This window comes from Lupinus angustifolius, chromosome LG19 (genome assembly GCF_001865875.1).
Source record: "Lupinus angustifolius cultivar Tanjil chromosome LG19, LupAngTanjil_v1.0, whole genome shotgun sequence".
In the NCBI taxonomy this organism is placed as follows: Eukaryota; Viridiplantae; Streptophyta; class Magnoliopsida; order Fabales; family Fabaceae; genus Lupinus; species Lupinus angustifolius.
In genome coordinates this window covers 12,465,640-12,480,944 of record NC_032027.1, presented here as the reverse complement: position 1 = coordinate 12,480,944, position 15,305 = coordinate 12,465,640, and the positions used below count along the sequence as shown (strand labels likewise).

Here is a 15,305-nt window from a genome sequence, read left to right as displayed (position 1 = left end):
TCACATTTTTTTATCATTTCAATTTGGACACGCAAACTTATCTCGGAGGAGTGCTCCTTATCCAATATGGTCCCCATACTCCAAAGCATAATGTCTTAATGCCACCAATAATCATTAAAATTTGGAAAGAGAGAAAATGCCATAAAAGCTTCATTGCCATCTGACATATGTCATACACCACTAAATAAGATAATGAGTAATGAGTTGTGATGAGATTCACTGAGTTAATGAAAATGTATTAGAATGATTACACTTAATTCAACATTTTAAAGCTATTATATAAACTTTAGAAGGTGATCATATTCTTATTTGATGTGAGACATCCCTCATATTTAGGTAAACATTTCCCACATCTGAGACTTAATGTTTATGTGTAATTTATTAGGAGATTCAGATTCTAATATTATACTAGAATGATAAGATGAAACTCAACCCTAAAACTAAGTCTTAAGGTTAGAGTTGTTTATCTTAACAAAGTGTACCTTATATGGTATTTTAGAATTATTATCTTTACCATATTCCACTCCACACACCAATACATACACAAGATTAAAATTTTAGTGTCTCTGCACCCTTCGCTAGACAAGTATCTAGTTATCTGTTAAGTGGTCCTGCACCATTGCAAACCAATTATTTAATTATACATACCGTACATGTATTATACAAAGAAATTGTGTGCCCACATGAATTATTCATTTCAAGCTTAAAGTGGTTATATGAATGATTTTTTTTCTACCCGGAATTGCTTTTAATTAGGATATAGAAAAGCCATAAAAAACAAAAGTAGGTATATGTAACTTTTTCATTTCTTTTTAAGAGAGATTCCTTTTCTATTCTCTCATTGTAATTGTAAGAAAGAAATAGACAAGAGGCAGGAAATTAAATATGAAAGCTGTTAAAAAGTTGTATATATAAGATATATGACATCACCTATTTAATACCTAAATTTGGCTTAGCTTATTTAATAACAAGAATGTAGGAAGTCTTTTAAAAAAATATTTAGTTAAAAATGTAGACTCAAATGTTTAAAAAAAAATTTATGTCTATAATGTCAGCCTATTTAGTATTACATGCATTTTTATAATTTATGATTTAATATTCATACTATTACATGTAATAGCCAATCAACTTATTTATTGGTAAAGATATATAGCTCTAATCAATATATGCCAATTAACCTATGTACAACAGGAACCTATTAACTTATTCATATATGAAAAGGTATTTAAAATTTTACTCAATAGTATCTTCAAACATACTAACCAAATTTTTAAATAAATCAAACTAGATTAAAGTCGAGTTTACCTCTTATGTCCCAAAAAATATATCACTTCATGTACCATTGTTTGTGATTGATCATAAAAATATTGAATTATTAATTTTTTAATTTAAATATGTTTTTCAACCAATCACAAACAATAGTATATAGAGTAACATATTTTGTGAGACAACAAATATACTCCAGTTAAAATCCAGCCTGAATATATTTAAATTTAAAATACAAACTAGGTCCACCTATCTTAGCATAACCTATTTTCACCAAGTAAGTGAAGGAATATTCAACATATACTTTCATAATTGGCTTGCTTAGATCATAGAAGCCATTGGGCGCCCACATATATTATACCATATACCATGTGCATGTTATTTTGTCTTGATTCCCACCTATACCATCAATTTCATTACAACTTATAGAATACTCTCTAGAAATAGAGATTTTTAAAGATTAATTTGATAAAAGAAGGGTCTATTAACACTACCTTTGTTTTGCCTTTTTATCAGAAATATTAGTATTTTTGAAGTTGCATTATTAGATTTTGACTAATCTAAAGTTAAGATATTCAAGTTAGCTATCTACACTCTCAATTAACCAATTAATTTTTTTGTTTTACTTAAATTATTAAATTTTAAATTACTCCTATATTATCTAACTTCTTACCTGTTAGTTTCAACGCATGCTCTTACCAGACAAAATAACTTTATTTCCATCTAGAGAATGTACCTCATTATAATAGTAACAATCTATAATTGACTTTTTGGTTTAGATAATAAATAATTTTTTTGAGTGGGTAAACTATTATGAGTGAAAAAATCTCCACTTTAAATATTTAATTCAACTACATACTTAATGTTTAAACACAAGATAAGTTATATCAACTCCTTATCACATATTTCATGATAATCTATAGTAGATTTTCCTTCATATGATACTAACTTAACCTATAAAAATGAGTCTATATTAAAAGTAAGAAGAAAACATGGTTGAAATGTATGTTTTCAACACTCAAATAGAAATTGGCAACATATCACAGGTGAAGAAGAAATGTCAACAACTCAACATAAAAGTTCAATTATGAATGCAATAAACAAAGCTATTAATTCATTGACATTAGCAATATCATTGTCCTTATATTATTGATTGGTAACAACAATATGTTATGAATAAAAAAATGTGACATTAGAGAACCTTATCTAAAATATATTATGGAGTCCAAGCTTCTCTTGGTGCTCTTTAAGGGACCAAAATTTATTTTCATCCACTCATAACATACCCCTATCAGTTATAGAAAAGCCAAGATACACATTCTTTGGTCATCAACCATTTCATATTTTACACTTTGTCTTACAAGGTTCATTGCTGGTTGAGCCTAGTTTTCAACTTTGCAGCTTTACAAATTTTTCCATTGTTTTCTTGTAAGTTTCTTTGTCCCATTTTAGTGAAACTTTTTTATGTGTTAAAGAAAAGGTGATATGATAAATCAAGCACATTTCTTTTTTTTGGGATGTGAATTCTATGCTTATTCTTTTTGGTGAAATATCTTCATGATCACCCTTGTCAACATGGTTCTTTTTTTTTTACTTATCAAGAAGATTTTGAAGACTAGTGCTAATGAAATTGTATTATGGTTCAAAATATAATGTCTTTTTGAGGGGTAAACTTGTAGAAGAGAAATGTTATGTTCTCATGCAAGTTCTTCTAACAAATCCTTCTAATAGCTAGAAAGAATTGAATGTTTTTTTTGGTAATCTCATGGCATTGGTTGAATTTATTTTTCACGTAGTGTTTTTTATTTATTTAATATTATGAGGATTTGTAGGAAGTTATAACAGAACTCTATGCAAAATATGATCTTCACTGCATTCAGTACTGTAGAATTGTATAATCAAGTTGTTGAAAGAGAAAATTGATGAGAAAATGCAGAAAGAAAAAGGAAAGTTGCAAGAGAAAGTGGAGAGAGAGAAATAGAGCTTATTGAAAAGTGAAAATGTATTGAATAAGGAATATCTGATGTACAAAGAACATTTATATTGCAATTGTACAAAAGTGAATCTAGATTTGATTACTTGGAAGAATGGTTCTTTTTTATAAATGCAAAAGAGGGAAGTGGTTAGATACACATATTTGATTTTGATTATCAAAGGATCCTTGCACTTACACATTTTGTTAACTGATTATTTCTCTATTGTTTTTTTGCATGGCTCTGACTGAAATGTTATGTTAGGTTTAAAGAGAAATTTGTTTAATCTTTAGTGTGATCTTATTTGAGGAAACACTACTTAGTACTCATCATTTGAATTTGGTAATGTAAGATAAAATGTTATTTTCTAGATCATAATGCTCTTTTGTGCTTTATCTCAATGATCATAATGCTGTTTAGCTTTTTTGCTTATTATCAATCAAAAATTGTATTAAGTACTCTGATTTGATTCTTTTCCATGACATGTTTGTAAGGAGCAGAACATGGCACAGATTTTGGCACCCCCGACACAATGGCGGATTAGAAGCACAAAAACCTCTCCAAATGCAAGCCCGATCACGTCAAACATGTGGAGTTCCTTGATGTTGAGGCAAAATAAGAAAGTCGCACCGATTAGTTCTACTAAATTTAGAGTGCTGGCAATCAAATCTGATGGTAGCACCATCAACAGGCTAGAGGGTCTGCTTAATTTGGATGTTAGTCCATACACTGACAAGACAATTGCTGAGTACATTTGGTATTTCATTCCCCTCGACTTTGTTTGTATCGCATATTATTATTTGCCTTTCCTGCTTCTGTGTGACGATACGAGGTATTGAAGCTGAATTTTTGTTGTTGTGAAACAGGATTGGAGGAACAGGAGTTGATGTCCGCAGTAAATCAAGAGTATGTTATTTATAATGTTGTAACCAGGCTAGGATAATAAATTATTCCTAACTATGTTGCCATTTGATTCATCTCATGTTATTTATCATGATAATCCTATACTTTCAATTCTCAGACAATATCAAAGCCTGTTGAACATCCTTCTGAACTCCCGAAATGGAACTATGATGGATCTAGCACCGGACAAGCACCGGGTGAAGATAGTGAAGTAATCCTATAGTAAGAATTTTGGAACTGATACTTCTATTAATGTTACTCCACAAAATTCCAGATTAAGTTTACTACTCTCTTTTTCCAGTCCTCAAGCAATTTTCAGAGATCCTTTCCGCGGCGGTAACCATATTTTGGTGAGAGCTCATGAAATGTTGATTGAAATTGAAATACAAATGTTAAGAAGTTAATTTGATTTATTTTGTTTTGTGAAGGTAATTTGTGATGCCTACACACCAGCAGGTGAACCTATCCCTACAAACAAGCGATACAGAGCGGCTGAAATCTTCAGTAACCCGAAGGTCCAAGCTGAAATTCCATGGTATATATTATACACCTTAACTTTGTCATTTTAAATGCACAAAACCAAGATAAACACAATTTTGTGGTGATAAATTGCATGGTTCAAGCAGTTTTTATGTTACCAACTATTGTTGGCTGCTAGAAAATGTAACTTAGTATCTAACTCTAATATGCACAAACCTATATCTGATCACTAATTTCCAAAAGGAAAGATATATATAATGATCAATAATGCCTACTAACATTCTGACATGTATTGTATTTCTTATCTAGTGATGCTTAACCAAATTAGGCATGAGATTTTTACTTCATTTGATCACTTATCAAATAGAAGATAACTGAAATTTTGGTGTTGAACTATAATCTAATGGAAAACATGATGATATTGTATGTTGATTGTTCAAAGGTATGGAATAGAACAAGAGTACACTTTACTTCAAACAAATGTGAATTGGCCTTTAGGTTGGCCCGTGGGCGGCTATCCCGGTCCTCAGGTAAAGTCACTTCTTGTACTTTTCTTTTGAGTTTTATTCACCTTTCACAGGAATTTTGCAATGCAGATTTAATTAAATCTTGCTTCATATATCAGGGTCCGTATTACTGTAGTGCCGGGGCAGATAAGTCATTCGGACGTGACATATCTGATGCTCATTACAAGGCTTGTTTATATGCTGGAATTAACATCAGTGGCACCAATGGGGAGGTTATGCCTGGGCAGGTACATCTCTCATGATTCCTTTCTTTTAAGGCTTATGAATATACGAAATCGGTTTTCGTCACTATTTGTTGTATGAAAATTACAGTGGGAGTATCAAGTTGGTCCTAGTGTAGGTATTGAAGCTGGTGATCATATCTGGGCTTCGAGATACATCCTTGAGGTAATTCATTTTACCTACTTTTGGTTTATATATACTGTTAGGCCATTTGATACAGAAAGGTTGAGCTTTTCAAAGAATCAGATACTAAAACATGTATCTAGAGGTTTCAGGTATAATGTCTTATTTAAGGCTTTGGCTTTTGTGTAGTTCTTGTTCATTTGCAGGTGCATTTTAAGAAGTGGCTCCTTTGTGCACTAAGCTTGATACATTGTTCTCTTGTCCCTTATCTAATTTTGTATCCTATGATTGAAAGTGTTGCATTTTTTTTTTCCTTTTCTGACAGAGAATTACTGAACAAGCTGGAGTTGTTCTCACACTAGATCCAAAACCAATAGCGGTACTAAATTGATGTAGTTGCCATTATTTCTCATTCTGAATGATTATGTTAATTGTTTTGTTTTTTTCCCTTGACAGGGTGACTGGAATGGTGCAGGAGCACACACCAACTACAGGTTTCTTGACTCACTATTTGTCATGAATCATGCATGCATGTGTTTTGTTAACTTGCTCTATTACTAGGTTGATGAAATTTTATTTGCATTTTAGTACAAAGAGCATGAGGGAAGATGGAGGGTTCGAGGTAATAAAGAAGGCGATTTTGAATCTATCGCTTCGCCACAAGGATCACATCAGTGCATATGGAGAAGGAAATGAGAGAAGGTTGACAGGAAAGCATGAGACAGCCAGCATTAACACATTTTCTTGGGTATTGTCTCAAAATTTCCAATACATATTTTGGTTAAATTTTCACAGAATAATCAAGCATGAAGTGAAACACCCTAATAAAATTCTACTTGCAGGGAGTGGCTAACCGTGGTTGCTCGATCCGTGTCGGAAGAGACACAGAGAAGAATGGCAAAGGTCAGTCACCAAAACTAATTTTTAATGGCTGCTGTTTGATAAGTCTAGTTGAATGAAGGAACAGTAAAATGAATACATACATTACTTATAATGTCTGCATCATCTTACTTCATTAGCTTGTTCTTGACAGAAGTTGCTAGTTTCAATATTTTAGAATGCTTGCTAATTTCTAATGCAACAACTTCATCTTGATCTTACCATTATTAGCCTTATGGGTTGGCACTGTCTAACCATGACACTTTGGTTTGGCTTTTGTTAATATATTTTTGTAGTGTTCTTGTGTTGTGTAATCCTGTGCCTTTTCATTCTAATTTTTTTCTATACCATCAGAATCAGTTTAAGAGGGTGAGCCCCGGCGTAACAATAAGATTGTTTGCCTTGTGACTTGGAGGTCATTGGCTGAAATCCTCGAAACAGCCTATTCGCTTGCAAGAATAAGGTTGTATACAACTACCCTTTCGGTCTTTTCATACCCTAGTAGGTGGAAAACTCGTGCATTGAGCCATCCATCGGATTCAGTTAATATCATCAAGGGCATTTAATTTCCGAAATCTACAGACATCAGTTAATTGTTTACCAAGCCAATGCTCTTGAATGTAGGTTACTTGGAAGACAGGCGACCGGCTTCAAACATGGATCCATATGTAGTGACTGCCTTACTGGCAGAGACTACACTGTTGTGGGAACCAACTCTAGAGGCTGAAGCTCTTGCAGCTCAGAAGCTAGCATTGAAGGTCTAAATCTATTGATGATGATGATGCTATTCTTGAAGGAAACACTACCTTCAATGTCCTTTTTCGATTATTTACATTGTATATCAGAAACTATTTCGGTTGTTATATTTGCATCCGGATCAATTTAAATTGATGCTTGGTTAATATTCAGTTTGTACCTTGGGATTTGTACTCTTTCCTAGAAGTACTTGCTATAATGTACTTCAGACATAGCAGGCATTCAAATTTTCTTGTAAGGGGCTTTAGACTAAAAGCTCAATTTAATAAAAATGACAACCTTAAAAGCAATTTAGAACATTGATTACTTTGATCTTGTTTGTTTGACATAAAAGAAATGCTCTGCCTCTGATGATTAATGGTGTAAACAGAAAAAGCTTTTTATGCTGCAAAAAGAACCATATGGTTGGAGAAACTTGCATGGTAATACTACGTAGTAATCTTGTGCTATTACAAGCTCAATAGGTAGTTAGTTAAAAAGGGGCATTCCGAGAATCGAACTCGGGACCTCTCGCACCCAAAGCGAGAATCATACAACTAGACCAAATGCCCAGATGTTTAGTTTACTGAATACTTTTATAAATCAAACAACACTACTATTTCTTCATTTTCATTTGAGTGAGTAATAGACTACTAAATAAATAAGGTTGAACAGTTACTTTGTGTGCATGAATCCTAACATCCATAGATCCCAAAACATGAAACTAGACATTTTCCACTAAGTGATTTCTTCCTACAAATGGATACATGAGGGAACATTAGCTATTGTTGTTGGACTGTTTGTTTTAAAGATAATAATAACAACCAAATCTTAGACTCATTAAGTAAAGTTGACTACTTGAATTAAAAACGTCATACTATTTTTTTATTGTACAGTATTGGAAAACTAAGCTTCTATAAGGTTATTTTAATTTACTGTACTCAATTAAAAGTTTGCTGATAATACTGGGTGCTATTTTAGAACATTGTCTTTTATGTTATCGCTAATTACATGGTTGTTATATTCTGATGGGTTCTGAATAGATGCAGTCAAAGAGTGGTAGGAAGTCTATTAAATATTGGCTTAAAAGAAAAAGAGAATGATGTGGCAAAAGAAGTGGCTATGATGAAACCTTCTTGTGGCCAAGTAAAATGAGTGGCTATAGTGTAACCTTTTTTATAGCCAATGAGAAGAAGAGGTTGTGGTGAAGCATCTTTGTTTTTGGCCATAGGATCCTCAAGGCTTTGGCTATAAATAGGAATGCTCCAAGCCATTGTAAGACACACCAATATTCTAGCTTTAGTGCATATTCTCTCTTCTTCTCTTGTTCTAATATTGTGAGGAATATTTTAGTGTTTAAGATATAAGTGAGTGAGAGTGATATTGGGTGTACTTGGGTTTTGGGAAGCAAGTGAAACACTTGAGTGAACTTGTAATTCTCTTTTATCATAGTGATAATATCATTGTTGCTCTTCAACCGTGGACGTAGGCAAATTGCTGAACCACGTTAATTTCTCGGTGTCATTTTCTCTATTATATTTTCTCCATATGTCTTCCGCATCAACATTCCATAAGAGGAGTTTATAGAAAGCTTCATTACAATAAAATAATCTACATCTAGCTCAAAAATAACTTCACAATGCATTTCAGAAAAAATAACTAATGAAAACTAAACATTACTATTACATAATATATTCATATATATGAACATGGTACCTTTTTTTCCTTCTTTTTATTTATCCAAACCTACTTACATTCTATAAGATAATTTCTGTCTACGGAGAAGGTTATTACAGAAGATAAGAGATAAGCTAGCTAAGGAGATTAAGTTCTAGTTTATTTGGCAACATCTGTTCAACTTATAGAACTCCATCAAGTATATAATTTCCAAGCACATATTGCTGCTGGGCTGTTCCATATAGCTTGATCAGATATTAGCTACTTGGTTCATAGTTTCTTCCGTCTGGATCAGTTCCGAGTTATTGCCTTTTCACATCGGATTCTTCGGTCTTTGCAAATCTTCCACGGATTCTTGGTTGACTGTCAGCAAGAGCCTTCCTGCAAGCATACTGAAACCGAAGGATATCATTAGTTGAGTTCGGAAACTGTTGATAGACCGAAAGTAACACAACAGGGAAGCTTGGTTGCATAAGAAAACTGTGGTTAATGCATACTAAACAACTCTGAAGCATTTAAAGGATTAGTCAAACTGCTTCTTACTTAGCTGATCTTATAAAAAAACAACAGCATGGATAGTGGCGCATTCAGAAGCTTCGGAAGTTGAAGATTAAGATTCATAGAAGACACTACTCATTTCATGACATGTATGAAACCTTAAGTAGAGGGATGGTGAATGCGCTGTTACCTTGATTTTCCTCCCAAAATTCCTCTTTGTTTTCTTATTCCTGTATCTGGAAAGCTTTTCTTGGCGTTCCTCACTGGTGCAGTTGCTTATAAGAAAGGGCCTTTCGCGGGGGGACTGGACGATGTTCAAATTACCATTACCGAGAGTCTGTCACAAAAAAAACAGTATCAATCATGCAACCCCCTTCTCCGGAAATGGCCAGAAATCTAAAGATTTTTCAGTACATATATATTTCTTCATACTATATTAATATAGGAGTGACAAAATAGTCATTTTCATAAAAATCATTTGGTGTATTTTGGTAACAGCCTTTTGATTTCTGATCACATAAGCAGGTTTTGACATTTGAGAGATCCAAATATAGACTTTGACAAAACTAAAATCAATCTTTGAATTATAGGATCTATTATAAGAAAAAAATACCAACTTGAGGTGGAATAAGATTCAGACAGTAACTCGAGACATATTTTAAGAATCACTCCTTGATAAGGTAGATATCAATAACATCATGTAGCAAACAAACTTAAATCTATTACTAATTTTCATTGTAAGTGCCGTCCCCCACTCCAAAAAGAAGGCATGACCTTCTAACCTTTTTTAAGACACCTTTATGACTTACATCAGTGCTGCTTAATTGGTTTAATTATATTTATCAAAAGCATAAGCCACAATACGAATCGGTTAAGTCAGACCTTTATATCTCCTTCACTAAATGATCTTCGCATTCCATAATCTGAATTGAAATCTATTCCTGGGAAATCAAGGAAAGCCGGCTTAATTGCAGCTCCATACATCCAGTCCATTGAGCTCAAACTTACTGAACTAACACTCTTTGGCATGTCCGGAAATGGTTTATCTTCTTGAATTGAGTACTCATCCGTGTTTAAAGCAGGAGCCTTAATTTCCAAAATCTCAGAGAATGGTGATTCTATTGCAGCCTTTTCTAAGAGATCCTTTTCGCACTCATATAACATGTCGCTAAGAAGCTGTTCTTTTTGAAGAACATCAATATCTGTGGGTTGAAGTCCCTGTGACGAGACGCCTTCTCCACAAGACATCATTGAGATTGCTGCTGTCATAGGATCCAGGTCCATGAATGGCTCTTCAATAATTGGTTCGGGTGCTTTGAACAGATCTCCCTCTGCTGCAAAATCATACTCGGCCATAGCAGACGACTGAACAAGGTCATTCTGCATTGAAGACAACGGGAAATAAACAAAAAATGTAATTAACAGGAATAAACCAGCAAATTGTCTTTAATTACAAGAGCCAACAAAGATAAAGACAAAGAACGGTGAACCAGAATGTAATGAATAAAAACAAAATGTTAGCTTTAGAACACAAAAGATAGACAAGGTGTTGAATAATTAATTATTCAGCACTAGATAAAATTATGTCAAGATAAAAAAATTAAAAAATTGACCAATACTAAATATCATGTAGCAAAAAATCAAAAAACATTTAAGAAATGACATTGACTTGGTTAATTCCAGATACAGTGAGGACTATAATTATTAACACTTCCCTCTTAATCCCACCACCACCGAAAAAAGTGTATCAGACTATCAGCACCACTTTTATGTTTAAGTCTATATTCAATAATCAATTGTTATGAGCATTTTAACACTTATAATGGGCTCTTAGATGGGATTCTTCAGATTAATGGTGCCAAAAGTTTTCATGATTCCATAAAGTAAAGTGGTTCTTATAGCCACAAGGTAATGAATTTCTTAGAATGGGCAAAAGATTCCACTTGCAAGCCATTATCAGCCAACCAAAACACGGTTTATTGATGTCACTTACATCGAATAGAGATTGTTCCACAACTTTTTCAGAAAGAGAAAAGGAGAGAATGAACAAAAAAAGGTAGAGAGAATCTATTTGAGATAATGAAGTGACAGAAAAAGCTATATGAAAGTAAGAGACTTAAGCAAGGGCCTCAAAGTTTCAAGCACAACCTAAGAAATATGCAAAATTCTGTAGTTTGGGAAACAGACTCAAACTTCTATTATCAGAATATAATATATTGTAGGTTAAATGAAGAAAGATAAAAAAGAAAAAGGAAATTCTACCTTTTCATTCAGTACAGATCAACTACCATATACAACAACAGAGAAAACCAAATCTATATTGCAAAACAGAAGCCTTGTAAATCAAAGGTGCCAATACAATGATACATATTGTGATGAACTCTCACATGGAATGGAAAGGCCGAGTAGATGCGTAACAAAAATATCTAAACGGTATAAGATTGGATCCTAAATATGCCAATTAATTGAAGCTAAGCTATAAGGAATATCCTCGTGAATAGAATAGAAGATAACAAAGGGGTTATGTTATGCATTTGGTGTATTATATACAGAACAAAGGTTCGGTCGAACCATAGATAACATCTTGTTTTATCATGTTCCATCCTACTTTGTCTGTGCACCAAACACTACTTAGTCTCAGTGACCCACCTTGATTACAGTAGTAGGTGGATTAGTCAAATTGTACCTTGAGACAATACCAAAAAAGGAGAGAAAAAATCTTAAACTATGTTCCACCTTCCCTGATTACAAAAGGCCTTGCTTCAAAATCATTGTTAAAACTTTCAATGACTAAAACAGAAAACCACACCATGTTGGAAACAACCTACTTGTAACAGAATCAGAAAATTTAGAAGCATCATTCTACAAATGTATTTAGTGCCCGACAATATCATGAAGAAAATTAAGTTGAGCATTAAACAACACTAAGTCCTTAACCTTTTTCCCTTACTATAAAGGGAGAATAAAAGGGCTTTTTTCTCTTGCATCTCCCTCAGCGCGGCACAAAAAGACAAACCCCACTGAGAGATCATACAAGGAACTTAATAAATAAATGGAAGAAAGATTATAGAGCACGGAACCATCACAAGGCAATTATTTTTATCTATTTATACTCTTTTTTCTCACACCTTTTTCCAGATCCAGAATATGAATCCAACACCAGCTGTTTCCACTTGTGCTACCACTATACAAAACACTCAGAAAGAATGAAAAGGGCAAAAACAAAAAAAATCAAATGAATAAAGAGCAAAAAAATGAGTAAACAAATATCACACTTGAAATAGTTTGGTTATCAATTTTACTTCTTCAGCTTGATATTATTAATCAAGCAAGGAACTAGAGGTTATAAAAACAACAACAAAAAACAGAACTTTAGAAGAAGAAGAAGAAGAAGAAATTAAGTTTTAGAACTTAGCTTAATTCTAATACAAAGTAAACCATTTTCTGTTGCCCCATTTACTCCAAAGAAAAGAAAGTTTCAAAATTTATTGATATAAGGACAAACCCACCAAAAAAAGTGCAGATTAACAAAGGATAACAATAGGAATAAGCAGAAAAAGTATGAGACGAAAGAGATGAATGGTAAAGTACCATTGAAACATTAGATTTCTGGGTTTTGCAGTACTCCTCAAGTTGATGTAGCTCTTGAGAGAAGTTCTGCAAGTATGGGAAGAAAAGACCTGTTTCAGCATACATTTCTTCAAAACAAGAAACAATCACCCTTTTGAAATTTTTTGAGGTTGAGTGAGAGAGACCAAAGAGGTGTTTGAGGTTGGAATGATTTGGGAGAAGGAAGAAAGTGAATTTATACAAAGATAGGGAAGTAAATTGAGCTTGAGAACATACACAGTTGTAGGAGTTTGAGAATATGATGTAAGAAAGTATTTATTAAATAAAGACAAAGGTAGGAAAAGGACATCACTGTTTTATAATGCAGTGTCCCTATGTCTCTTGTCATACACTTTCATAAAGTAAGAAAAGGGTTTTGTTTTCTATCAAAATATATTTTTTGGATTATTATCTGTTTAATATTTATGATTAGAAGATAAGTTATTTCTTTTTGCGAATCAATTCATGATGAGAAAAAAAAAATAATAATAGCATAACAATTTTTATATGTTAGTATATAATTGACTTTTAAATAAAAGTATTTATACTCTTTACAATATTAACACAACATATCATCTATATGATAAATATCAATTCTTACTTATATTTAAGAGAATCAATATTGAAGCATTGCAATAAGAAATTTCTAGACTCTGACTACATATTTTTTCTCAATCAATATAAGTAATATAATTGAATGGTTAATAATTTACAAAAAAATTTGTTAGGAAATGATGCACTGGTAGAATTAAAAGACTTTTATGTCTTATTTTGTACTAAAAAAATCAGTTTTGAGATTCTTATCTCACCAAGTTGAGAAAAGCCTTATTATAATGCAAATTGGAGAAGGAAATGAATTGAACCAAGCCAAAGTGAGTCGAGTGTGAACATAATGGTGGGGTGGATATATACACAGTGATCATCACTCATCTGTGAGTTCAACAGAAGGGCATTATAGCCATTGGATCACATACATATGAATATGATTAGAGAAGACAAATGAGTTGGATCCAATAGGTAAATTCAACTAACCTCTCAAAATTAGTTCATTCACTTATAATTTAGTCTAATATTTATGCATTATTAATATAAAAATTTATATGTAGTTAATATATTATTTATCATTTATTATAATAATATATTATTTGTAGTATATAAAATTTATACAATATACAAGTTGTTGGGGTCAGAAAGTTGGTTATAGTCTAACCTTTTTATTTTTACAAGGTTTAGACAAGTTGTTCTATGCATGCAGGACTATTCACAACCTGAGTTTATATGCATTAATATAATAAAGTTTTCTACGGTGTCAATATATTCACTTGTAATACTTTTATTTAAAAATCAATTATAATTAATATATGAATGATGAGGATTTGCTGACAGTGTAAAAAATATTCACACTGTCAGTATATACAATTAAATCCTATAAATTATTAGAATAATTCAAGTGAAAAAAAATGGGAGTTTATAATCTTGAAAAAAATTTCAGAAGATCACTTCAAATAAGTCTTAAAAACCCATTAGAACTTTTAATAATATATATCTCTACTTTACTCTCTCTCTTTTTTATTATCAAATTATATTATTCACTCCAACTGAAAAACGATACATCAATTAAATAGACAAATCATGTTTTTAAGCAAATAAATATGTATTTAACAAAGTAAAAAGAAACTTGCATTAAATACAACTACACCTTAGTTAAAATTAAAAAACCAGGTTAACTAAATTTAAAAACTACATTAAACTAAACAATTAAATGTGCTTAGATTTTATTCGATAAATAAATAATAAAATAAATGAGTAGAAATCTTCTTCAGTATTGGAATATAAGAGAAAAAATGATTTTGTTAATTTTTAAATTTATGGGTACCAAAATCCTAAAGGAAAACTAAAGGGACTAAAATTCAAATTAGATAAAAATATAGGGACACAAATTTATTTAAACCAATTTGTATGATGCTGTGAATTTACAATTTTTTAATAAGGAATGATTCTTTCAATGGGTGAAAGGAGTATGGAGGCAACTATTTGATTTTACTTGTTTTTCAATAATAAAAATATTATTTCATTATATATAAAAGGATAATTAAAATATTTATTTCTCTATTAATAACTAGCAGTGTACTCGTGCACTTGCACGAGTCGTTTCTTTATTTATGCATAATACGCAAATAATGTTCATATATTTTATAACGTCAATAAATCATATATCGAACCATTATATTTTTTGCATTCATATAGTTGCAATATTAACATTGGTTATTGAGGGTATATGTATAATATTAACATTTATATATGCATTTGTATAAGCATTGATTTGTGGAAAGTATAATTATAGAAAGTATTTGATTATAATATAACTCAATAAATAAAATTCAAATTGTATTGGATAATATCTCACATCTAT

The 15,305-nt window shown here is 31.9% G+C and overlaps 2 protein-coding genes, 2 long non-coding RNA genes and 1 other non-coding gene across 7 annotated transcripts; 3 read left to right on the top strand and 2 right to left on the bottom strand.

Moving 5' to 3' along the window:
* LOC109334513 (glutamine synthetase leaf isozyme, chloroplastic) lies at positions 2,428-7,414 on the top strand. Its single transcript, XM_019570331.1, has 14 exons — positions 2,428-2,694; positions 3,730-3,996; positions 4,106-4,145; positions 4,261-4,364; positions 4,444-4,492; positions 4,571-4,677; positions 5,065-5,152; positions 5,248-5,376; positions 5,462-5,536; positions 5,820-5,873; positions 5,951-5,988; positions 6,083-6,242; positions 6,337-6,397; positions 6,998-7,414. The coding sequence occupies exons 2-14, from the start codon at positions 3,743-3,745 to the stop codon at positions 7,135-7,137; spliced, it is 1,299 nt and encodes a 432-aa protein (XP_019425876.1). The 5' UTR covers positions 2,428-2,694; positions 3,730-3,742; the 3' UTR covers positions 7,138-7,414.
* On the bottom strand, positions 7,609-7,680 carry TRNAP-UGG. Its single transcript has one exon. It is a non-coding gene; the product is annotated as a tRNA-Pro (tRNA).
* Positions 8,772-13,117, bottom strand: LOC109334668 (two-component response regulator-like APRR9). Of its 3 annotated transcripts, XM_019570557.1 has the most exons (6): positions 12,875-13,117; positions 12,415-12,467; positions 10,409-10,665; positions 10,166-10,345; positions 9,474-9,620; positions 8,772-9,177 (listed from the first exon to the last, which is right to left on the bottom strand). In XM_019570557.1, exons 1-6 carry the CDS (start codon positions 12,973-12,975, stop codon positions 9,088-9,090), a joined length of 828 nt encoding a protein of 275 aa, XP_019426102.1. In that variant the 5' UTR covers positions 12,976-13,117; the 3' UTR covers positions 8,772-9,087. The 3 variants fall into 3 exon arrangements, with proteins under 3 accessions (XP_019426102.1, XP_019426100.1, XP_019426101.1); XM_019570555.1 differs by having other exon boundaries at positions 10,166-10,665; positions 12,875-13,115; XM_019570556.1 differs by lacking the exon at positions 12,415-12,467 and having other exon boundaries at positions 10,166-10,663; positions 12,875-13,112.
* On the top strand, positions 10,672-11,841 carry LOC109334670. The gene is made up of 2 exons (XR_002106129.1): positions 10,672-10,912; positions 11,043-11,841. It is a non-coding gene; the product is annotated as an uncharacterized LOC109334670 (long non-coding RNA).
* On the top strand, positions 12,415-13,008 carry LOC109334671. The gene is made up of 2 exons (XR_002106130.1): positions 12,415-12,800; positions 12,838-13,008. It is a non-coding gene; the product is annotated as an uncharacterized LOC109334671 (long non-coding RNA).

Bases quoted from the DNA above. Each gene is read 5' to 3' on its own strand.
- LOC109334513 (XM_019570331.1), top strand. From the start codon at position 3,743: ATGGCACAGATTTTGGCACCCCCGACACAATGGCGGATTAGAAGCACA. The intron at 4,365-4,443 runs GTAAGAATTTTG...CTCTTTTTCCAG, and splicing joins GATAGTGAAGTAATCCTATA to TCCTCAAGCAATTTTCAGAG. The intron at 4,678-5,064 runs GTATATATTATA...GATTGTTCAAAG, and splicing joins GTCCAAGCTGAAATTCCATG to GTATGGAATAGAACAAGAGT.
- LOC109334668 (XM_019570555.1), bottom strand. From the start codon at position 12,975: ATGCTGAAACAGGTCTTTTCTTCCCATACTTGCAGAACTTCTCTCAAG. The intron at 12,468-12,874 runs GTACTTTACCAT...TGTTTTGTATAG, and splicing joins AGAAATCTAATGTTTCAATG to TGGTAGCACAAGTGGAAACA. The intron at 9,178-9,473 runs GTAACAGCGCAT...CTTCGGTTTCAG, and splicing joins ATTTTGGGAGGAAAATCAAG to TATGCTTGCAGGAAGGCTCT.